We start from the raw sequence: 24,069 nt of genomic DNA, 5'->3' as shown, positions 1-24,069 counted from the left end.
CTCCATTCACCCTAATGGCCAGCCTTACCTTGTTATTGGGCTAATTTGCCCATTTTGTTTTAGTTGTCATACAACTTAAACATAATGGGCCTTGTGGACCAAAACGTTTTTGGGCCCCGAAACCCAAAACCAACTTAAAAGCCCAATACGAACCTTTCGTAAAATTAATTAACTAATTTAATTAATCTTTGACCATTCTTCAATTAAACCATTTAATTGCATATCCATTTCATTTAATTTCTTCACTATCGCCCTTACTCGGTGTACGATCCATTAGGTTCCAATTAGCGAGGTAGTGGGCGATTGTTACTCTTAACAATCGATTGTGAATTGAAACCACATTTCAATTCTCCCTTAAAATTAGTGTTTGCTAATCATTAGGGCTTCCACAAACCATGAGTGACACCTAGCAGTATGTCATGGTTACCCAAGCTAAGTAGAAGCGGTTGGAGAACCTATCCAGTTACAATTACAATGCAATACGGTCCTTCTCTAATACAATACTCTTAATCACATTGTTTGAATGATAGTTTGTTTCATGTCTACTATCCAATGTGATACTTCTCTATATGATTCAATTGAATATGATTTGGAACAAACTTCCTAAGTTATATTCATATGCTTTGGCCAAAGATTCTCGAATCATATCTTAGATTATTCTCCTTCCATCATGGAAGGTTAGAGATCCCTTGTTGTACATTCATATGCCTACATGAGTAGATAGCTTGACCCCAACAATGCCGTGGACACTCCAATGGAATGCCTTTGACATGATCAAAGATCAAGGACCTAACCATTAGGCATCTATGATGCCTCAGGTCAAAGGACTACTTTGCATATTGCAACTATCGAGTTCTTACATGACATGTATGTTCGAACTCTCTTTTGATCGTTGTTCAGTGTACTCGATTACTCTTTCAAGCACCTATGTGTTTGTCTTAGTGTCCAACATTAAATGACTTGAGACTAGTCATACTCACGCTTGAGTCAACATAACACATACTAACCTTAGCGGATTGTCAATGCCCAATTGGCAATCCTATGGCTAGGAACATTTTAGGAATGAACATAAGAGAAAGGTCTCGATAATCTAACTCACTTAGATCACTTATCTCTTAGATCAAATACATTCCTTGGATTCCCTTATTGCTTAAACACATGATATAATAAATAGTGATTATCAATAAGCTTTGCCCTTCATTAAACATATAAACGTTTAATACAATAAGTATTCCAAAAGCTATTACATCAAATAAGTGGCTTTGTGGGCATACTTCCAACATTTTCTCCACACATGACATGTATACAAATAACTCGATTTCCAGTTACTACTTCATTGAATTAGGAATGACAATGTTCTAAATTAACCATGACATCACTAGTTAACTCTCAGATTTTCCTTGTTTTATTGGATTGGATGACATCATTCGACAACCCAAAACATTCTTCAAAAGTTCCCTACATGACATCATAATAAAGATACAATCAAAGATCATTACATTTAATGAAAATCATAAGCATTGACAAAGCACTTGCAATTATGACATCATGTCACTCATGCTAGGAATTGAACTTAACGCGATCATTTATAAGCGACCTCCACTACTTATGAATATAAGTTTGTAATGATTATGTGAAACTTTCTTATATTCTAGCATCGGATATATGCATGCCAATTAAGTGTTGACCTTTAATCAACAAATACAAATAAGTTATCAATCAAATAGTTAAGCCAATTGCATTCACGATTCAAGAGTTCATAACTGAAATTTATCAAATTATATTGCACACATAGTCATGGCTTTGAAATCATCCCTAGCCAAGAGGGGTTTAGCCATTCATATTTACAACAAAACGAAAGAAAATGAATTTAAACATTAGAAACAAAAGAAAGGAAACACCTAAACGCTCCAACGATCCAAGTTGGACAGCAAGCACGTCCAAGCACTTTCCTTCCCTTCCTTTACTACACACAAGGTTTGTTTGTATGGTGGAATAGATGTAAAGATGAATGGATGTGTTTATATGAAGGTTGTATTGAAATGGGGATGAATGATCAAAACTAAAAACTAAACTCTATGACTGCCACACACACTTCCTTTTATAGAGGAAGTGCACGGCAAGGAAGGTGAATTGGTGGTGTGTGCAATAATTCAAGGGTGAAAATGAAGTAATGATGCAAAGCATGGGGAGTAAAATGGAGTGGCGTTGCAGCAATGAGTGCAAGGAGTGGTATTGAAATGATTCAAAGGTCAAAGTGAAGTGATGATGCAAAGCATGGGGGGTAAAATGGAGTGGTGTTGCAGCTAGGGAACATGAATGATTGTGCACATGGTATAGAAAGGAAAGGGAGGTGGAATGGTGCAAAAATGACTCAAAGGTGCAGCAAATGTCATGATGCATGGCATGGGATTCCAAAGGTGGTGGATGGGGCATCAATGAATGCATGTAGTGGAGGTAAAAGTTGTATGAAATCTGATAGGTGAAGGGAACAAGAAGTGTGCAACAATTGAGTGTAATGATTCAATGTATTGATGTATGAAATCAGAAATAATGAAGGAGACAAAGGTGGTGCACGGTAATGAAGTATAATGAGTGTAATGGTGCATGAAATGAGTGCAAGAAATCTGGTGCATGAAGGGAACAAGGGTGATTATGCATGGCATGGGTGGAAAGGTGAGTAAATGGTGAATCAATGAGTGCAAGAAGGTGAAAGGATATTGTGCACATGGTAGATAAAGGAAATGAAGTGGAATGATGCAACAAATGAGTCAATGGAGGGAACATGGATGATGATGCATGACATAGGAATCCAAAAAGAGTGCAATGGTGGTGCACGACAATGATGGAAAGGTGAATGGTGGAGTGACACCCCTTTGTGGCTGAGCTCTTTGTCCTTTTTACACTAATTCTTCTTTCTCTTTAACACATTCCTAGCCTCTTTAGTCTTCAATTTCATCCATCCACCTTGCTCCATGCATGTGCTATCCATTCCAAGCCCAAAACTGCTCCAAAATGCATCTTATTGCTTTATAAGGCCTATGGACTTACAAACACACGAAAATAGCTTAAAATACATAATTAACTAAGAAATAACAACATAAATGCATGAGAACAAGCTAACTCAGTCGCATAAATATGCTCCTATCATTTGGCCACTAGGAATAAAACACCCTAAAAACATGTCTAGAAGAATAAAATTTATTCATCCATAGGAACCGATGCCTCCTGAAACTTTGATATCTCCATAGATATAGTAGCATCTTCAGGATGTTCTACATGCGCAAAGTTAGACTCATGATGGGAATGATACTTGGCAATAGCCTCAGGGGTAGCTCTGCATACGCGTGACCAATGGTCATTTGATCTACAACGGTAGCACATGTCCATTTCAGTGGAAGCCGATTGAACGGTAGCTTTTCTCATGTTCTTGAAGTTAGGGGCCTTAAGGGGCAGGGGGTTGGCGCTTCTAGGTCAAATTTCCTCCTTTGGATGGGCCTTGACCTTTGGTCCATGGTGGGGCTTGCCACTCATTGCCATGGCCACGACGATTTTTACGTCGTTTATGGCTGCTAGAATTGGTCGCATGCGCTTCAGGCGTGGCATTTGAGCTAGTGGGTCAAGCTTGATGATTCTTCAACAAAAAATGGTTTTGTTTTTCAACGAGAAGTAAAACAAAGATCAAGTCCAAAAATTTGGTGAGCTTATGTGCCTTATATTGTTGTTGTAGGACAATATTAATGGCATGGAAGGTCGAATAAGTTTTCTCCAAGAGAACTGATTTGGTTAAGTCCACTTTACAGAACTTAAGTAGTGATCGGATTCTACAAAATTCAGAGTTGTATTCATTCACAGACTTAAAGTCTTGGAAGCAAAAATGCTGCCAATTGTGTCTTGCTTCAGGCAAGTAAATGTCATTCTAGTGATTGAAACGGTCAGCTAAAGCAAGCCAGAGGGTGCGTGGGTCCTCCTCTACAAGGTACTCGGTCTGCATTGCATCATGGATATGTCTTCGAATGAAGATCATTGGTAGGTGCCTCGATAGTGGCTTTCTGAGCTTCGTCCACAAGTTTGTTATCGGTAAGTGCCTCAATGGTGGCTCTAATACCCTTTGCAGTAAGATGGAGTTTCACGTCTTGAGCCCACTTCGAGTAGTTTCTTCCAGATACTTCCAGAGCAGTGAAATCAAGCTTGTTCAAGTTCGACATGTCCCAAAAATGGAGGGTACAACAAAAACATGGTTAGTCATATTGTAATCCATAGACATACATCATAGAACATTCGAGTTCTATAGACATGTATTGGTTTAATTGATGCATGAAAGCTACATGTTTCATATGGTAAGTTTTGAATGAAAATTTCATGTTTCAAAGGCACTAACTAGGAAACTACAGGTTCAATTTAGTTTTATGAAATATTAGTTTATAAGGGAGATGTTCCTGCAAGAACACATAATGCAATATACTGATTTAAGTGTAGAGGATTTGAGTTGCTTCGGGAACTCAAGTGTGAGAGCTTCAGGACTAGGAAAAGATGTCAACGGTTCAAACTATAAAAATAAATTATTGAATCGTTAATGTCCAAAAGTGATCTTCAGGTCAATACTTTTGGATTAATTATCAGATTAATGGACTGATGTCACTTTTAATTAATTCAATAGATCAAGACCAAACAAGGTCGATCGTGGAAGCAAAATAATGACAAACGGGTCATATTAGCTTCAGTTGGTGATAAACCAAGTAATAATTAAATTAGAATTAATTAGCGTAAACCACGAAAAAATATTTTGGGTGTGATTTATAACGTAGGGATGCCAAAAATTGGCATTGGGTAAAAAAATAAAAAACACAGGAGTGGGCCCTGTAGATTCGACTACAAGCTTATTGGGCCTTGGTAAGGGATGCAGGCCTTAGGCTGAGTGGTATGGGTGAGCCCAGTAGCAATAGTTGCTGGCATTGGGCTAAAAATTAGACACGGGTGCTGGTCCAACAAAAAGCTAGTCATGGGTTGGTCCAGGAAGCCCAGCCGAAGCTGGGTTCAAGTTTAGGCAAGCCAAGCCCAGCAACAAAAGTTGCAGGCAATCGAGCCTAGACAAGGTCAAAACCTAGCAAGCGGCATGGGCTTGTTGCATGAGGGCCTAAGGCCCAAGACAAAGCCCAACAGCACAAGGTTGCTGGCAGGTTGGGCTGAGAACACATAGGTAGGTCCAAGAAAAGCTATAGGCTTTTTGAGGAAATGGGCTGGGATTTGGGCCTGGGTAAGCCGGTCAGGCCGAAGGCCTGGTGTGTTCGTGTGGGCGTAGCAAAACCCAAATGGCTACTGCCATAGTCCTAACGTTGGAACGACATTGTCCTAGTGGCATGCTCAACATAGCTAAGCTACAGGCCAACGCGGAAGACAGTGGTTGTGCCACAATGGTGGTGAGGCGGCCATGCTGCACAGTTTCCCATAATTTTTTATTCCGACATAACTAGGGTTTGAAAAACCCTATTGCTTCTAATTTATTTATATGCTTTGACTCACAAATTCCACGTAGCGATATAATTGCGTAATGCATGAAACATAAATTGACAAATATATGAAACATATACAATATATATATATATATATATATATATCAGAATGAACATATAAATATAGGGGGTTCATGCATCATGGGGAATGTTTCCATGTTTCGTGGACGTTTCAAATATCTTCCTTTATTTTAAGCATACCTGATTGGCAAAAAACAAATAAAAGCCTTTGAATTTTGAAGAAAATAGCCCCCTTCTATGATCCTGCAATTCCTTAGCTTTTGGCAAGAGCGTGTTGATAACGTGTTGTAGGCCAATTTAACTAAGCTATTCTAAGGGAATAGAAAGGGGGAGACCGGTTGCAATAAGAGAGAAGATAGAGATTTAATTGTGAGGTGTGTGTTGTATCACCCAATTGTGTCTTTATTTGTCTTTATTTATAGTAGTAGGATAGGTTAAATCCTTACCCTTTTAGGATTACAACTCTAATAGGAATTAAACTACTAAAGGGAATATAAAAGATATCCCTAGATACACTAGGATTCACACAATCACATTCTTATTCTAAATATGACTGCAACAGAAACAATAATTAATAAACTACATAAAATTATTACAAACGATAATTAATAAACTACACAAAATTAATACAAACTATAATTAATAAACTACAAAAAATTAGTGAGCACAATAATATTCACCACCTTGACTTGGAGGTGGATTTTGTGGTTGTTGGGGCCCAAAAATGTCACCTACAAGCCCGGTCATGTCTCAAGGCCCAATCGTTGTGGAAGCGTCACAAGCTAACCTTAAATCCATTCATATAGTATGAAATGAAGAGTATGCAAATTTACGATCATGCCATGCCAATAAAATAATAGTTTATTGAACGTCGAGCCCTTGCAAATCACACATATTTATCAAGCCATTAATACATTAATATTATGATACTAGTCACGCCATGCATACGTCATGCTTAAATGAGCCCAAGCCACTTAACGAGGCTTGCCGAGTGGTTCATGGTGTAGATGGATACACAAGTTTATTGAGCCTACATGAAATCAGGGTTATGGAAGATTTTGGACTACTTAGGGGCCTAAGGATTCAAGCCCATACCATTTGCATTTCATGTAGGCAAGCATTAAGAGAGAACTAGCCTAGTTTGCCTCTTTCCCTAGCAAACCGACCTTTTTAGTTAGGACTAAACTAGATTCAAACATTAAATGTCCTCTAAGCCCAGAAAGTCAGACATTTAATGCTAACTTTCCTTTTCTAGCATGCACTTTAAATCAATACATGAAAGCCATGTGGCGCATCACTTGAAGTAGCACATGCAAAAGACTAGCCCAGGAAAGCCGCACCTTGGGAAGAAGCATAATGCAGGTTTCAACAGTGCTGCTATCTTACACCAAAAGTGAAAATGTAGGAGAGCTAGGGAGAAAGGAAAGGGAAGACCAAGCCACAAAATGAGATTCATTTGAAGCATAGAGAAGAAACCAAGAGATTTTCCAACTAGAGACTAAAATGATCCCTGCTTCTATAAATACAACATCAGTACGCTGTAAAGGGGGGAGATAACCATGTGAGGGAAGAAGAATGAGAAGGGAAAGAATGCATCACGCAGAGCAAGCTTCCTCTAAGTGCAAGAAACCCTAGTTCTTTAGAGATAAGTCTTCCTTTCATCCTAAGCCATCTAATAATCTTTCTTAACTCCTGCAAAACCACCAAAGCCATCAGAAACCCTAGATTACCTATTTCAATACCTACAGCCAAGAACAACCTCTCTCTCATGCTAAACTAGTGGGTTTTTAGTTTTCACACCATGCATCATTCATGCAAGTCATAATTTATTGTCATTACTTAGTCGTTCTTAGTATTTATTAGTTTAACAAATACTCCTCAAAGTTGCCAGGACCAGTGCACGAAGTACTTGTTAGCGTCCAGGGAAACACTCTATCAGCGCCCAAGGAAGCAATTCATCAGCCCCCAAGGAAGCATTTTGTTAGTTCCCATGGAAACACCTTATCAATATCTAAGGAAACACTCCATCAGTGGTGAGAAAAACACTCTATCACTATCTAAGGAAAACACTCTATCAACAATGAGGGAAACATCTCTTCAACACTGGAAGCACTCAACATAGCACCATACTAAGGATCCAGAAACTTGATGGTATATTCAAACACCTCAATTGAGTAACGTATGAGAAGTTATTACATAGTTTTGATTATATGCTTAAAATTAATGTTAAAATAGTGGTTTCACATATAGATGAGACGTTTCCAGATGACGAACGCAGCTAGGCGAGACTTAAGGGTTACAACCTGGCTACATACCAGTGAGTGAACTTTTGGTTTTCTATATATACGTATATATGCTATACGTTTTCCCAAAAATAGTTTTAAATGGTCTTTACGTTGAAAATGCCATGTCATAATTGCTTTATATTTTAGCATATGAATTTTGTATAGCTTTGCATAATGTTGCATGATGCTGCAGACGCTCGAGTAAGTTTTAGGTGAGTATATATTGATGGTAGCGTTGGTAGTGTGTATGATTATAATGAGTTGCATTTAGTGCTCATTATCCTGCACCCCGGTATTAGTGCTCTGCCCGAGACCAGGGATAACCTTCACATGATCGTTCACCTCCCACACCGTATGCTCACCTTGGATCCAAGGCAGGTGCTAGCCTGTCATACATACCACATTAGGTGGTTCCGACTCGTAGGAGACTTGTGATACTTTGCAGAGACTTCACGTGATTTTAGCACTTGAGCGTATTCATTTACACCTAGCATGTCGCACATACCACATTTGGTGGTTACGACTCACGTGCAGGACTTGATTGATGAGTTATAGACTCAGTCGTACAGGTCACGTTAGGTGACTCTAGCTGATATGTTATTTTATATCGAGTTATTCCACTTGGCTTGCTTACTTATGGTTGAGATAATTGACATGGCATTTATCTGATTCTTGTTACTTTTGAGCATGATTATTATATACGTATATGGTACTATTTTCTGGGAAATTATACGGGTTTTACGGTGAGGGATTATTATATTTGGAAAAATAAATTGTTTTGAAAAGCGTTTTTTTTTTTTTGCCTACTCACATTTTCTGTTTTGCGCCCCTCCAGGTTCTAGATAGAAGTTCACGTTGGTGGCTCACGATGACTCATCGGCGGTTCTGACAGACATCCATCGCAGTAGGGTTTCTTTTTGTTCTGTATAATTTAGTTCTTAGCTTCTGGACTGCATTTCGATACCTATGCTCTGGTTATGTGTGTATTTATACTCTAACCTTTTCTCGCATACTTATATACCAGTCTAGTGTAGATTAGCTAGTTGGTTTTTATTTACTCACATTTTTATATCACGTTTACTTCTGCACAGCGCACATGGCTACATCATCCTCACGTGACGGCCAGCATGCCTCGATTGGGGTTGGGGTGTGTCATGTAAAGAGGTTGTTGGAAATGTCTTATCCACCAGTATATTATATAAAGCCGACACCAACCGTTGACATAATAAGCCATTTTTGTAGTAATGCATAGGAAAGCGATCATTTTTGCAACTAAGATTTGGTTATGAATCAAATGTTCTTAAAAATATTGTGCCGAAATCATTTTTCTGACAATTTTGATCTTTATTTATTTTTAGGCTTAATTGTAGCAATGGTCCCTGAACTTTACTCTAAGTTTAATTTTAGTTTCGGAACTCTTATATTAGTTTTTTTTAGTTATCAAACTTACCAATGGGTTGAAACGTTAGCTTGTAAATATTAGGCAATGTGATTTCAAAGTTACTAGGGGATTGAATTGCAGCTAAACTTAAACAACTAACAAATCACATATTGAACTACGAAAAAAAATATTCTATTTTCTTACACACAAAAATCTGATTTTTTAAGATTTTATTCTTTTCTCATTTCTCATTTTAAATTCATTTTTAGTGATGTGAGATGGAGTTTCTATTATTACCAAAAAAAAAAGCCCAATAGTGCAACACTTGTTGAGTTCGATAATTAAAGAAACTAATATAAAAGTTTAAAGACTAAAATTAAACTAGGGATAAAGTTGAGAAACCATTACTAAGGTTTAGCCTTATTTTTTATGGAAAACTAATGAAAAATGCTTGAAAACTTTGAGTTTTAACGATAAGGACAAAATAATGGGTAAAGTGAATTTAACCATGATTGACTTTTTTAGTGTAAAAATGTGATTTTTCGTTAAAATGAATAATACCTGGAGCTTTTCGTTAAAGTTCCATATTTTTATATCACGTGCTAAAAACAATAGTTCCCACTGACGCCACCAACCATTGAATTGCGGCCTCCATTTTCAAGGACTACATTAATCGATTTTCAATTTCAAATACCATTTTGATGATGAGGGTCAATTTCAAAACTGTTTGTAATATAAAAACCCTTAAAGAAACTAATATGAAAATTCAAAAAATGAAAATTGAGAAACCATTACTATAGATAAGCCTTATTTTTATATCACGTGCCAAAAACAATAGTTCCCGCCGACACAACCAATCATTGACACAGCGCGACAAAGACATAGCCCCCAGAAATGGAAAAAAACTAAACCATCACTCTCACTCCTCACTCGACGCATATTTTATTACAGGCACTTCATCATCACAAATCGTCCGCATTCAAAATTGATCGGTCCTTCTCGTTCTTCATCCACACACTAAAAATCCAGAAGAACACACACAAGATTTAATTCAAATGGCTCTGGTACCGTCGTCTTCAGCGTTGAACCACACCCCTCTGATCGCGGAGGTCGACATGGGAGCTGACTACTCCGGCTCCACCGTCCGCGCCACCGTCTTCCAAGCCTCCACCGTCTTCTACGACACCCCTGCCGCTCTAGGTCCCCTTTCTCTCGCACCCCCACCAACTCTTTTTATTTACTTCATTTTTCTTCTCACTGTTTGTGTTTATGTTGCTTTCCCAAATTCAATTCAGAGCTTCTAATTTCAATTTGGGTTTTGGGTTTTGGGATTTGGAATTTTTCCAGTTCATTGTTTCAGATTCTTATTAATTTCGAGTAAACTTTGACAAATTGAAAGACTTTCCTTAGTTCTTAGTTTAATGACTATGCAAATTAGTGTGATCCAATGCTGCCTGCTCAAAATTGCTGTGGTTGTATATATTTTTACTACTTGTTTTGTGGAAATATCGTTTGCTAATATGATTTAGTGTAGGTTGTAAATTTGCTCCATACAGTTTGAGATTGATTCGTCTTGTTTGAACTCAGTTTGTAAAAGAAATGAGCTGAGCTCAAACAAAATGTTAGGCTCATAGGATCTTTAGCTTCACTATACTCGATCATAGAGCTCAATAAGACTTGGTGTATCACATGGAATGAGGCAGCTCAAGACGTTGATCATTTTTCTTCGTTTCCAATTGCATTGAGATTGTGGCAAAAAATTTATCCTTATGAGGATTCCCTATTGATCATTCAGACTTTCAGAGCGTGAGTGGGTTGATTGAGGAACAAGGAAATACTTAAGACTTCTACACTTTCTGTTTGAGTTAATATTTGAATTTTGGGCTACAAGTGTGTGGAAGCCCAAAGACATCAATTAAAGGAAGACCTGCCCAAAGCCCAGCATTAAGCCCAATGACAAGTTGGCGCCTTCCCATTAATGCATAGGCCATGTGCCTATGATTTAAGTGTCAAGTGATGGGGACAAACTCACAATCAGCCAAAAAACACTTTTCGGTGGCAATACAAGTAAAAAGATAATGACTCACTACTCTTCAACAGCTTTTAAGCAAGAGCAAAGCTACTACAGTCGGGCTAATCTGCCTATAAAAGGAGGAAGAGGCCTCAGAGACAAGGACACTCAACCAATCAAACAAACAAACATACATACTCTGGCCCGAGTTCCAAAAGTCGAAAGTGTTGGTGCCCGAGTTCCAAAAGAGGAGTGCAGTTGTCAGCAATCACAATTGATTTGGATAACATTATCAATTCATAAATTTCATTTTTCATCGATTTTTTTCTTAAAGATTGGCTCGAGCTTGTTAATCCATTACGTTCATCCTTCATCCTTCATCAAAGGGAAGCCACGATGGTGGTTCAACCATTTGGAGGACGAGATGCTCGACATAGCCTTAAATGGGTTAGTGGTCAACCACTTCTCTTTGGGCATGTTGTTTTCAATAGCAATTGGGACCTGAGAAATCCATGCAGGCCCCAAAGAATGCACTCATCCTTCCTCGAAAAAGAGTTCAGTGTGCAGGCCTGCCCGAAGGCGATGAAGGCCATTCAGCAAGCGGCGCATAGTAGAAATGCCTTCACCAGTTTCCCAGGGGGGTTGGGATCGAGCAGTTGTTTTTGGTGCCACTAAATTTTTAAACTGAAGTTGGGATTGGGATAGCAAGAAGAAGTTTCTAAAGATTCAAGAGTTTGAAATTTCTAGGTTGCTTTGCCAAAAAGATTAAATGAAGGTAATATAGGGGAGCAGTTAGCTAACGGTAGAGTTCGTATTGCAAGGGGTTTTAGATAAACCAACGGTTGCTTTAAAAAGGCACAAGTTCTGAGTGGAGGCATGTGACGTTTGTTTAATGTGTGACGGCTATTTAATCATTATTAGTGCCTGGGATTGCAGCCTTAACAATGATTAAAGGGGGCATTGTTTGAGTTAATATTTGAACTTTGGGCTATAAGTCTGTGGAAGCCCAAAAACGTCAATTAAAGGAAGACCTAAACGAAGCCCAGCATCCGGACCAGAGACAACTTGGCGCCTTCCTATTAATGCATAAGCCATGTGCCTATGATTTAAGTGTCAAATGATGGGGACTAACTCACAATCAGCCAAAAAGCACTTTTCGATGGAAATACAAGTAAAAAGTTGATGACTCACTACCCTTCAACAACTTTCGAGCAAGAGTAAAGTTGCTGCAGTCAGGCTAACTATAAAATAAGGAAGAGGCCCCAGAGACAAGGACACTCAACCAATCAAACAAACAAACATACAAATTCTGCTCTCAAGCCAGATTTGCATCTAAAAGCTGTAATCAGCCCAGATCTTAATCCTTTTTCAGGATCATCCTCCACAAAAGCCATCTTTTGTCTAGTTTAGAAGCTCTGTTATCACCCCTAGTGGTGTAGTAGTGATTCCTTCATGTAAACTTGTTCACCATCCATCCCTTCTTAGCATATAAACCCTATTAACTCGAGAGAAGTGATTGCAAGAAGTTTAACCTTGCCCAAAAAGGTGAAATCTTGCTCAAAGCTCTTTGTTCGTTTTATAAGTTAATAGATTTACTGCTTAATGTATTCTCTAGCATGTATTCAAGTCATATCCATCTGTTTTCCTACTTTGAGAGTCTCATTTGTGCCTGGATTTGGTCACCTTAATGAAAACACCTTCATTTAAAACCAATCAAGAACCGACTAGATGACTTAAGGGGATCTGGACTCCCCTCACTCGAACATACAAGACTATGAATTGAAAGTCCTTGGTCACAAGGCAAGAAAAAGAACTCAATGTAGACTTAACCCACCCACGACAATCCTTTGATAACAAGTAGTCCGAGTAACTTGGGGCGCAAGTAATCAACTAAATACACTTGTTTTACACCTGCTATACTGAGATAGCAGTGGCAAGCCTAGCACTTAGTTAGTTTTCATTGCAAGCCTAAAGGCCTACACCTAAGACCCTACAAAGGCACCTTTCAAAACTAACTATATCCTCTTCTTGAAGTACATTAGCAAGCAAAAGCCCGACTACACATCCAAAGTGTCAATCCCTTGGAGAGCTGTACTGAGAGCCGAGGAGCCTTCTCCGGAGAAATGTTCGCCCAAACACTTTCCTTGCATGATTAGCTCTTGAATTCTAAGAGAAGGATTTGCACTATGTTATGGAGAAAACTTGGGGAGAAATAATAGCGTAGTCACAACTCATGAGGAAGCACTTTTTTGGGAGGTTGCAATAGATACTTGTTCATATGTGGGCACAGAATATGATTTCGGTCTTACCAAATTTGACTAATTGAAGAAACCGCAATGGCTAACAGACCACATGTTCATTTGTTGAATGGGGTAAACCACATGGGGGTTGCTTGTGTTGGAACATATTAGTATTTTAGGTATTATATTGTTTGGGTTATCTTGTAAGTTTAGTTTGGGCCTAGCCTGATACTATTAGGGTTAGGTTTGTTTGCTATAAATATAATGTTTTGTAGCTCTGTGGAATAAGTCATTCACAATGTAGCCTCTTGGAGTTTTGTAACCGTTCCAGCATTCTTATTTGTTTAATAATATTCCTAATATTTTGTAGTCTTGATTATCGCGCATTCTGATGTTCAACTTAGTATGAGAGCAGGTTTAATCATTCAGGCTTAATCTGCTTCTGTTCGTATCTATTTGTTTGTCCTATGCCATTTACGTTTAGATTGTTTAGTTACTATTTTTGTTAAGAAAACAAAAATTGAATCAGTTATTGGTGTTTGAGTCGCACCGCCAGAGACTGGTCTCACCGGAGCGGAGCCGATGCCTGATGTCTGAAGTTTGAACATGCTGTTGTGTAGTTTGGATCTCAGATATGTTGCAACCATCACATGTTGCTGATCTGCACCTTGAACTGCCGCAAATCCTCATCGATTTGCTGCAACTTCACGCTGAACCCGTAAACACGTCTGCCCACCACCACACTGCTCATTCTCACTCTCACCCAGACCCGCAAATCCTATCTGCACACTACCGCTGCAACCAGAAACCTAGCACATTTGTGGTCCGAATCCACCCCGCCGCCAAGCCATCCAATCACGCCTCCACCATTGCCTGAAATCCCGCTGCTGTGTATTGCTTCCTCGCCTAAAAAGCCCGCAACCATACCTCGGAGTTTGAGTTCAGAATGTTGGTCTGCACTTATTTTGCACCCAGTTTGCTAACGTGAACCAAAGAAAGAGAATGGAGTTGAAGGTTGGGCCCTTGTTGATTGAAGCTATTGCTTGCCAATCACTAGAGTGCTTGGAACGTGTAACCACTCGAGTGATAGGTTTTGTTTTTGTTTGTTCGTAGTTACAATTGAAATATGAAAATCTTATCCGTTTAGTGACGGGTTCTTTGCATACTCTCAACGCTAGTCAATCTGAATCAAAATCAATTTGCCAGCAAGAATCAGTTTGCCAGTTTGCCAGTCAAGTCAAGTTCACCAATCAAGTGGAGTCAAGTCAAGTTTACATGTCTGCCAATCCGCCTAATGGAGCCAGTCCACATCTGCTTGTTTGCAAACTCATGTCATATATCGCCATGATTTTGACGGAGGTGTTGGAATATATTAGTATTTAAGGTATTATATTGTTTGGGTTTTCTTATAAGTTTAGTTTGGGTCTAGCCTGTTAGTATTAGGATTAGGTTTGTTCGTTATACATATAATGCTTCATAGCTCTATGGAATAAATTATTCACAATATAGTTTATTGGAGTTTTGTAACCGTTCCTGCATTCTTATTTATTTAATAATATTATTATTATTTTGTAGTCTTGATTATCGCGCACTCTGATATTCAACTGCTTAGTACATTTCCCAACATATTTTTGTTTTAGGATCCTATACAAGACTAATGCAAATCCGGTGCTTGGTCAAGCTGACCTATTGAAAAGAATATGCATAAATTGCTAGCCATAATTTCCGAAGTGTAATTATTAATTTCTTTTTATCTTTTTAATTTCTGAATGGTAAATAAACTTTCGAGATATCAGATATTTAGCCCAGTTTAGCTGCATTCGTGTTTCTTAGTTAGATTGAAGATGTTCTGTTTTTTGGTGGTTCTGATTTCTGATTGTGTGCATAGATAAGGCTGAGAGATTATTGGCTGAAGCGGCTGGGTACGGAGCCCAGCTGGTTGTGTTCCCTGAAGCATTTGTGGGTGGTTATCCCCGTGGGTCGAATTTTGGCGTTGTCATTGGGAACAGAACAGCTAAGGGTAAAACTACTTTGTTTCTTTTTCTTTCTTGATGATTTCATCCATTGGTTATGCGTAAGAAACTGCAATAAATTGAATTCATTAGAATTGCCAGTGTGATTGAGTGGTGGATTGAAATGAAGTCGGTGCAGCGAAATGTCAGTTGGTGGTTAAACTTCAAATTCATCTATTAGTTGCGATAAGTTCTTTTTTTCCGATGAAAGTTGTATTCTAGAGAAAAATTGATTCTATTGAATACTTACATTTTGGTGAGAACTCCGATGAATGTTCGGATGCCAAAACAACAAAAACGAGAAAAAAAGACTTACAAGTTTTTCTTCTTATTTGTTGGTTAGACTATTATTTCTTCTGTTTCACATGTCAAAGAAGTTCAGAAAAGAACCTTAATTCATTGGAAAATGGTTTCTCAGTGCATTGACTCGCATCTTAACTATTTTTACTTGGCCAAAAGGATGCCGGTGGTTGACTTGAGAAATACGGGCCTATTTATTCTGCTCTTCATGACTTAATTGTGGCCGCTAAAAAGGGACACTAGTGGTTCATGTCAGGCTCTCTCTCAGCGAATTGGCATTTTACCATCCATTCAATACATGGTTTTTCCTAGCTACCTTCTTTTCCAACACAATGACTCAAGAACCTCTGTAAGTGTGTTTATATCATATTTGGGCCTCAATTAGCCCTCTTGAATATATGTAAAGAGGAGGCTTGCCCTTATTCTATCCTATTCTATTGGGAAACCCCACCCTCATTTGAAAGAGGACTCTCATGGTAAACCCTAGACTCTCTATTCTCTCAAACTCCTGTACAAGGTGACCTACATTTGCATAGTGAAACAGAACCACACCAGCGTGAACGTAGCACAACCTCGGATGAACCATGATACATCTTTGTGTTCCTGTGCGTTTGTGTGATTTCACGGTCAGATCTAAATTGGTCCAACTTGATGCATCAACTGTTTTTTTAGTTCAAAACGTTTTTTTACTCAACGTGAACATGAAAATTATGGTAGAAACAATGCATTTCTTGGTGGAGTTTAAAAAGTGTTCTTAGTACCACTTTGATACTATTATCTTTAGTACTGTGATTTGATGCAGGATGCTTTGTTTTGTGCAGGCATTGAGATTTATTGTGCTCCTACAGCTGATTCCAGGGATTTATGGTAAGCATCAATGACTCATATTGCCTTAGAGGGTGGGTGTTTTGTCCTATCAGCCAATCAGTTCTGTCAAAGGAAAGACTACCCCCCTCCTCCAGAATATGTATTTGCAGGCACAGAAGAGGAACCTGCTCCAGATTCTGTTGTCTGTGCCGGAGGCAGTGTCATCATCTCACCGTCAGGGACTATTCTCGCTGGACCCAATTATGATGGGGAGGCACTCATCTCAGCAGATCTCAGTATGTCATATGCTTATTCTCTCCTAACAGCAATTAAGTATCTATATTGCAAGCTGTGCTGACATAATTTTGAGTTACAACAATCTGGCTTTGAGATATACCGGAAATTAGAAAAACTTCAACTTCGAGCGAAATTGTAGGAACCTCCTTTATATTTTCAGAAATTAAAGTACCCTCACAACCCATGATAGATTTCAGCACAACTTACTTAAAGTTACTACATCTGCCTTTACAATATTTACTATATTTCGTCAGTTGCCTTTACAATATTTACTATATTTCGTCAGTTCGGATCTATCTAAACAGAAAACGAACTCCAGATGCATCAATTGATATGCAACCTTAATTTAAGATTTCTAGTAAAACGAGAACCCTAGTATAGTATGATAAGAAGTTTCTCTAAATTCCAATATGGCGGGGAAGCGCAATAGGGGTTTTAAAAATAAGAGGGATTTGAAAGTAAATGTTGGTATAATATACTGATAACATTCTGATCTTGGCTCTCTGTTGTTATGTGTATGGTGTGAGGCAATATGGTTTAATTGATAATATAGTTTGATTGATCCTTTCTCACACACGCACGTAGATTACAGTGGGTATTGTTAGAGTATAAGACATTTGAGTTATGTAGAGAATGCCACTTGTCCTTGTATTAGTGGCTGTTGAGTTTTGTCTCTAGGGTGTTGTGTTTAGTATGAGTATAAATAGCAGAATTACATTGTATTGATTAAGTTAACAGTAATAGAAAATCTGTTGCAAAAGATTGTCCTTGCTCTCTCTCTCTCTCTGATATTTGTTATCTTTCTTAATACCTAAGCTTTCTACATTTCTTAGCAATGTTATTATGGTATCTTCGCCGAAACGGTTAACACCTTCGGTTGTCGATCCTTCTTGCTTCCGCTCTCGATTTCGTTTTCTTGGATTGTTGCTGTGATTTGTCGATCATCGTCGGTGATGAAGTTGTGGATTTCGATTCAGTCGCAGTCGGTGGGTTTTTTATTTCTATCGCTCGTTGTCGAAGTCGGTGCTCTGCAAAACCCTAGAAATTGGGGATTTTTTGGTGTTCTTGCGCTGTTGTTCATTGTCGTTCGTTGCTGAGGTGATTTCTTCTCTATGTTACGATTGAATCCCTGTTAATTGTTGAAGATCTCTACTGCAAACCTAATCTGTGGAAATTGCTGTTGTGGATTCTTGATATTTTTTTTGTTCATTCTCTCTCTGCTATGCTTCTCTCGTGTGGTTTACGCTTTGTTGATTATTCTTTGTCCAAACATGGTTACCACTGCTCAATTGGCTCTTACTCAATCTCCGATTTCCTCACTGATTCCCAGTGTTGGTAATATTGTTACGGTTAAACTTGATGATTCCAATTATGTTACTTGGAACTTTCAACTGGAATTGTTATTGGATGGTAATGGAATTCGAGGTTTTCTTGATGGCTCCATTCCTTGTCCTGCACGGTTTGATGATTCGGATTCTGATAATGATATTGTGGACCATGAGCACACTGTCACTGATGCATATAAAATCTGGAAGATTCATGATAAGGCTTTGATGACCCTCATTATTGCTACCTTGTCCACTGCTGCATTGTCTTGTGTGATTGGTTGTACGAGTTCGAAAGACATGTGGACTTCTCTTCGTAAAAGATTTGCCAATATGACTAGGACTAGCATTGTTCAAATGAAAATTGATCTTCAGAATATTAAGAAGGGTTCTGAGAATATTGATGCATATTTGCAACGAATCAAAGATGCTAGGGATCAATTGGTTGCAGTTGGGGTGTTCATCTCTGATGAGGACATTGTTATTGTTGCTTTGAGAGGCTTACCTCCTGAATATAATACCATCAAAGCAGTGATTCGTGGTCGGGAAAGTTTGGTGTCTCTTAAAGAGCTTCGATCACAATTGAGGGCTGAAGAATCTACATTAGATGAGACTACTCGACAGATTCCTCTTATGTCTGCCATGCGTGCTCAATCCACTGGTGCTATTTTTGAAGTTGGGGGTTCCTCGAGCACACAACCTTATTCTTCAGGTTCTGTTTTTGGTCAGCCCTCTAGTTCTGTAATGCCATTTCCAATGCAGTTTGCCTCCATGCCATTCATGCCTCAGTTTCCAGTTTCTGGCCAACAGGCTTTTGTGTCTCAATTTGGCTCGGGCACCTATAATAATTTTCGGGGGCACAACTTCAAATCCAAAGGGAAAGGCAAGAAATTCTTCTCTGGGGGTCCATCTTCTCATAATCAATCCTTTACTCATGGTGCTAATCCTCCATCTTTTCATAATCAACCCGTCACTTATGGTGCCAATCCTTTCTCCCAGTCCTCCATTCAGCCTCCAGTCACACCATCTTCTCATAATCCTCAACCAATGTGTCAGATATGCGACAGGAAAGGTCACACTGCCCTTACTTGTTTTCAACATGGTTGTCAAATCTGTCATCGTGTTGGGCATACTGCAGCTACATGTTTTGACAGAAATTCAGCTCCAAATCAATCATTTCCTTCTTCTCAGTTCTATCATACCTATCCTCAGCAACATCCACATTCGGTGCAGTCACATGCTCCAACTCCTGGTTCAGCTCATATGTCATACCATTCAGCTCCTCCCGGGTCTTCCCAGTTTTTTCCTCCCTCTGGAACTTCATGTCACAATCCTCCTGTTGCCATGAATGTGCGGGCTCCTTCTGCACCACAACCAGAGTATTGGCTTCTAGACTCGGGAGCCACCAATCATATGACCAGTGATTTGTCCAATCTTCATGTTGCGGCTCCATATCCTGCGAATGATACTGTCACTGGTGCAAATGGTGAAGGTTTACTTATTGCTAATGTTGGCAGTTCTAATCTTCACACTAAGTCTCACAATTTCAGATTGAATTCTGTTATGCATGTTCCTCAATTATCTCAACACTTGCTGTCTATGCATCAATTGTGTAAAGATAATAATTGCAGATGTATTGTTGATGAATTCTCTGTTTGTGTACAGGACAAGGTTACCAAGAGAACATTGTTCCACGGGCTGAGTAACAATGCAGTTTATCCTATTCCTGTGCTCAAACCTTCCACCGGTCCTCCTGCAGCATTTCTTGGTCAAAAAGTTAGTTCTATTCTATGGCATCGTAGGTTGGGTCACCCTACTAATAATGTTGTCCAACTTGCCCTTACTAAGTCTTCAATTCCATTTCTAGTACCTTCACCTCTCAGCCATGTATTTCCTACTTGAAGGGCAAATTCACTAAGCTGCCATTTCCTATACATGTTTCCAAGTCTTTAATTCCTTTTGAAGTCATCCACACGGATGTATGGGGCCCTGCTCCTGCTATGTCTTTAGAAGGTTTTAAGTACTATGTCTCATTCATAGATGAATGTACTCGATATACATGGATCTTTCCTCTTATTAATAAAGCTTCTGTTTTTGGCCTCTTTACTCAGTTTCACGCTTATGTGGTTAATTTCTTTGATACATCTATTAAAATTCTGCAAAGTGATGGGGGTGGAGAGTATCTTAGTAATTCTTTTCAGTCTTTTCTTAAATCCAAGGGCATAATTCATCAGATTTCCTGTCCATATACACCTGAGCAAAATGGCTTAGCTGAAAGAAAGAATAGGCATGTTGTTGAAACAGCTATTACCCTTCTTCAGCACGCTTCTTTACCTGATCCGTTTTGGTATCATGCGTGTGCTACTGCAACCTATCTTATCAATAGGATGCCTACCCCTAGTCTTGCAATGAAATCTCCTTTTGAAGTCTTATTTCATTCTGCACCTAGGTTAGATCACTTAAGGGTTTTCAGCTGTGCCTGTTATCCTTCTTTAAAACCTTATAGGACTACTAAACTTGATCCAAAGACCACTCAGTGCATTTTCTTGGGTTATGCTGCACAGTATAAAGGTTACATTTGCTTTGATGTTTTCAAACACAAATTGCTGGTTTCCCGTCATGTGTTATTTGATGAAACTCAATTTCCTATCTTGTCTTCTCTTTTTTCTAAGCCATCTTCTCCTTCCACTTTTTCTCCCTCCTCACCACATATTGTTCATCCTAATACCTTTCACCAGTATCCCATTATCCCTATCCCTTTACCAACTGTTTTTCAGACACCTGCTCCATCTCCTCATGTTACTCAGTCCAGTTCTCTCTCCCATGGTGATCTTGTCTCCTCTACTGCTCCTTCATCAGTCAATGGTATTTCTACTTCTCCTTCTGTCTCAGAATTACATCCAGACACTACAATGTCTCAGGTTCCAGATTTACAGCCTGTGCTTCTTGCTGCTACAAATTGTCACCCTATGCAGACTCGATCCAAGTCTGGCATTTTTAAGAAAAAACAAGGGCTCACAGCTTCTGTTCCATCTCCTAGTAGCATCGAACCACACACTTTTGCTGCAGCTTCCAAGTATGTTGAGTGGAAACAGGCTATGCAAGAAGAAATGGATGCTTTACTTCATCAGCAAACTTGGTCACTTGTTCCTCTTCCTCCAAATAAAAACTGTGTCGGCTGCAAGTGGATCTATAAGATCAAGCGGCATCCCGACGGCTCTGTTGCTCGGCACAAGGCCCGACTAGTGGCACAAGGGTTTTCTCAAGAAGCAGGTCTCGATTACTATGAGACATTCAGTCATGTGGTTAAACCTACCACAGTACGCCTGATGTTATCTTTGGCAGCAACAAATGGTTGGAAATTGAATCAACTTGATGTCAAGAATGCGTTTTTGCATGGTTTTCTTGAGGAGGAAGTCTATATGTCTCAACCCCCGGGTTTTGTGGATAGAGATCACCCTGAGTATGTTTGCAAGTTACAACGGTCTCTCTATGGTCTTAAACAAGCTCCTCGCGCTTGGAATGATCGGTTTACCTCTGTTCTGTTTTCTCTTGGTTTTAAAGCTTCTCATGCCGATCCCTCTCTCTTTGTCAAGCATGATGGTCTTCATATAGTCGTGTTATTGTTATATGTGGATGATATCATCCTCACTGGAGATCATGCTGACAGTATACAATCTGTGATCCGGCATTTGACCAAGGAGTTTGATATGAAAGACTTAGGTCTTCTTCATTATTTCCTCGGGCTGCAAATTGAATATCATCCCCAGGGGTTATTTGTTCATCAGTCTTAATATGTCCAGGACTTGTTGCAGAAGACGGACATGGTTCAATGCAAGTCTTGCACTACTCCATGTCATCCCAATCAGAAATTACTCAATCATGGTAGTCCCCTTTACTCTGATCCTACTCATTATCGCAGTATTGTTGGAGCTCTTCAATACTTAACCTTCACAAGACCGGACATTGCTTATTCAGTTAACCAAGTGTGTCAGTTCATGCACACTCCATTGGACTCTCATTTTGTTGCTGTCAAACGGATTTTGCGTTATCTCAAAGGAACTCTTGATTGGGGAGTTTGCTTTAGACCTGGTTCATTTGACATTCGAGCCTACACTGATGCAGACTGGGCTGGTGATCCCAATGACCGCCGGTCTACCACTGGTTTTGTGGTCTTTCTCGGTTCTAATCCTATTTCTTGGAGTTCCAAGAAACAACATACAGTGAGTCGTTCTTCCATTGAAGCAGAATACCGGGCTATGGCCCCTACCACAGCTGAGGTTGTTTGGTTACAACAATTGCTCAAGGATTTGCACATTGTGCCTTCTGTACCTCCTCTGTTACATTGTGATAATATCTCTGCAATGGCATTGGCAACCAATCCAGTTCTTCATTCCAAAGCTAAACATATCGAAGTGGACTGTCACTTTGTTCACGAACGGGTTCAACAGGGCGTGATTTCCCTACAGTTTGTCTCCTCCACTGATCAGTATGCTAATATTCTTACCAAAGGCTTGTGTTCACCTTTGTTTCTTCGTCATTGTTCCAATCTTATGCTTGGGGCTTCCCACCATAAGATTGAGGGGGAATGTTAGAGTATAAGACATTTGAGTTATGTAGAGAATGCCACTTGTCCTTGTATTAGTGGCTGTTGAGTTTTGTCTCTAGGGTGCAGTGTTTTAAAGAACTCGCCTCGGGGCGCGCCTAAGGCGCCCTTGAGGCTGGGCGCCATGACAAACGCCTCAGTTTTGCTGGAGTGGGCGAAAGGCTTCGCCGGAGCCGCCTAGGCACCGCCTCAGCCGCCTAGGCGGCGCCCAGTGGGTTTTTTTTTTTTTTTTTTTTTTTTTTTTTTACTCCCAAACCCAAATTTTGGGCAGGATTTTATATAATTGATGTGTGTGCTGTCTACGTGCATTGTTATATGTGTGCTCATTATGCTTTTCATCCTCTATTTTATACATACATAATATAATATATGTATATATATGTGTGTGTATATATATTTATAATATATGTGTGTGCTCAGGTGATTATTGATTAATAATCTTTCTCTTTTTAATATAATATATGTGTATGCTCAGTGTATATATTAAAAAATTTAGGTCCCGTGAGGCTTCGCCTCACGCCTCACGCCTTACGCCTAGGCCGGGCTTCCCCTCGGACGCCTCGCCCACGCCTCACGCTTTTAATACATTGCTAGGGTGTTGTGTTTAGTATGAGTATAAATAGCAGAATTACATTGTATTGATTAAGTTAACAGTAATAGAAAATCTGTTGCAAAAGATTGTCCTTGCTCTCTCTCTCTCTCTGATATTTGTTATCTTTCTTAATACCTAAGCTTTCTACATTTCTTAGCAATGTTATCAGGTATGGTTTCAAGCTTTAGTAGAACTATTGTACTTCTAGCTCTTTTAAGTGAACCGAGCTCTGATTTTTTTTCTAATGACCAAATGTTGCATAGATCTTGGAGAAATAGCAAGGGCGAAATTTGACTTTGATGTGGTTGGACACTACTCACGGCCTGAAGTGCTAAGCTTGATCGTGAGGGACCATCCAGCAACTCCAGTTACATTCACATCAGCCTCAGCAAAGACCGATCGCGAAGTCTCCCATAAGTCATAATTGGATTTCATCAATTCACCAACTGACAGTGGTTTGCAAAATGCCGGCCTGTTCAATAATAATAAGAAGACCCTTTTGTAGATATCATTGTTGATGTATTTCCTATGTAACCGGTCCGCCTTGATTTCGTATATGGTTCTCGTTCATCAAATGTGAATCGTTTTAACTCATTTGTACCGTAAAGAAGTTGCTACAGATGAAGTTTAATATGGTTCTGTACTTTGTTCATGTGTGTGGAGATAAAGTTCATAAATA

At 39.2% G+C, this 24,069-nt stretch overlaps 1 protein-coding gene across 5 annotated transcripts; it reads left to right on the top strand.

Moving 5' to 3' along the window:
• Nucleotides 1-10,136: 10,136 nt before the first annotated feature.
• Nucleotides 10,137-24,067, top strand: LOC103436098 (bifunctional nitrilase/nitrile hydratase NIT4A-like). 5 transcript variants are annotated; one of them, XR_011572968.1, is made up of 5 exons: nt 10,137-10,400; nt 15,340-15,471; nt 16,585-16,630; nt 16,726-16,866; nt 23,654-24,067. XR_011572968.1 is itself a non-coding variant. In XM_070807847.1 (5 exons), exons 1-4 carry the CDS (start codon nt 10,256-10,258, stop codon nt 16,835-16,837), a joined length of 420 nt encoding a protein of 139 aa, XP_070663948.1. In that variant the 5' UTR covers nt 10,138-10,255; the 3' UTR covers nt 16,838-16,866; nt 23,669-24,067. The 5 variants fall into 5 exon arrangements, 4 of the variants coding, with proteins under 4 accessions (XP_070663948.1, XP_070663947.1, XP_070663950.1 ...); XM_070807847.1 differs by having other exon boundaries at nt 10,138-10,400; nt 16,741-16,866; nt 23,669-24,067; XM_070807846.1 differs by having other exon boundaries at nt 10,139-10,400; nt 16,741-16,866.
• Nucleotides 24,068-24,069: the final 2 nt, after the last annotated feature.

This window comes from Malus domestica, chromosome 11 (genome assembly GCF_042453785.1).
Source record: "Malus domestica chromosome 11, GDT2T_hap1".
NCBI classification, from domain to species: domain Eukaryota; kingdom Viridiplantae; phylum Streptophyta; class Magnoliopsida; order Rosales; family Rosaceae; genus Malus; species Malus domestica.
The sequence above is the reverse complement of the archived record's forward strand: the minus strand, read 5'-3'. Positions and strand labels throughout refer to the sequence as shown.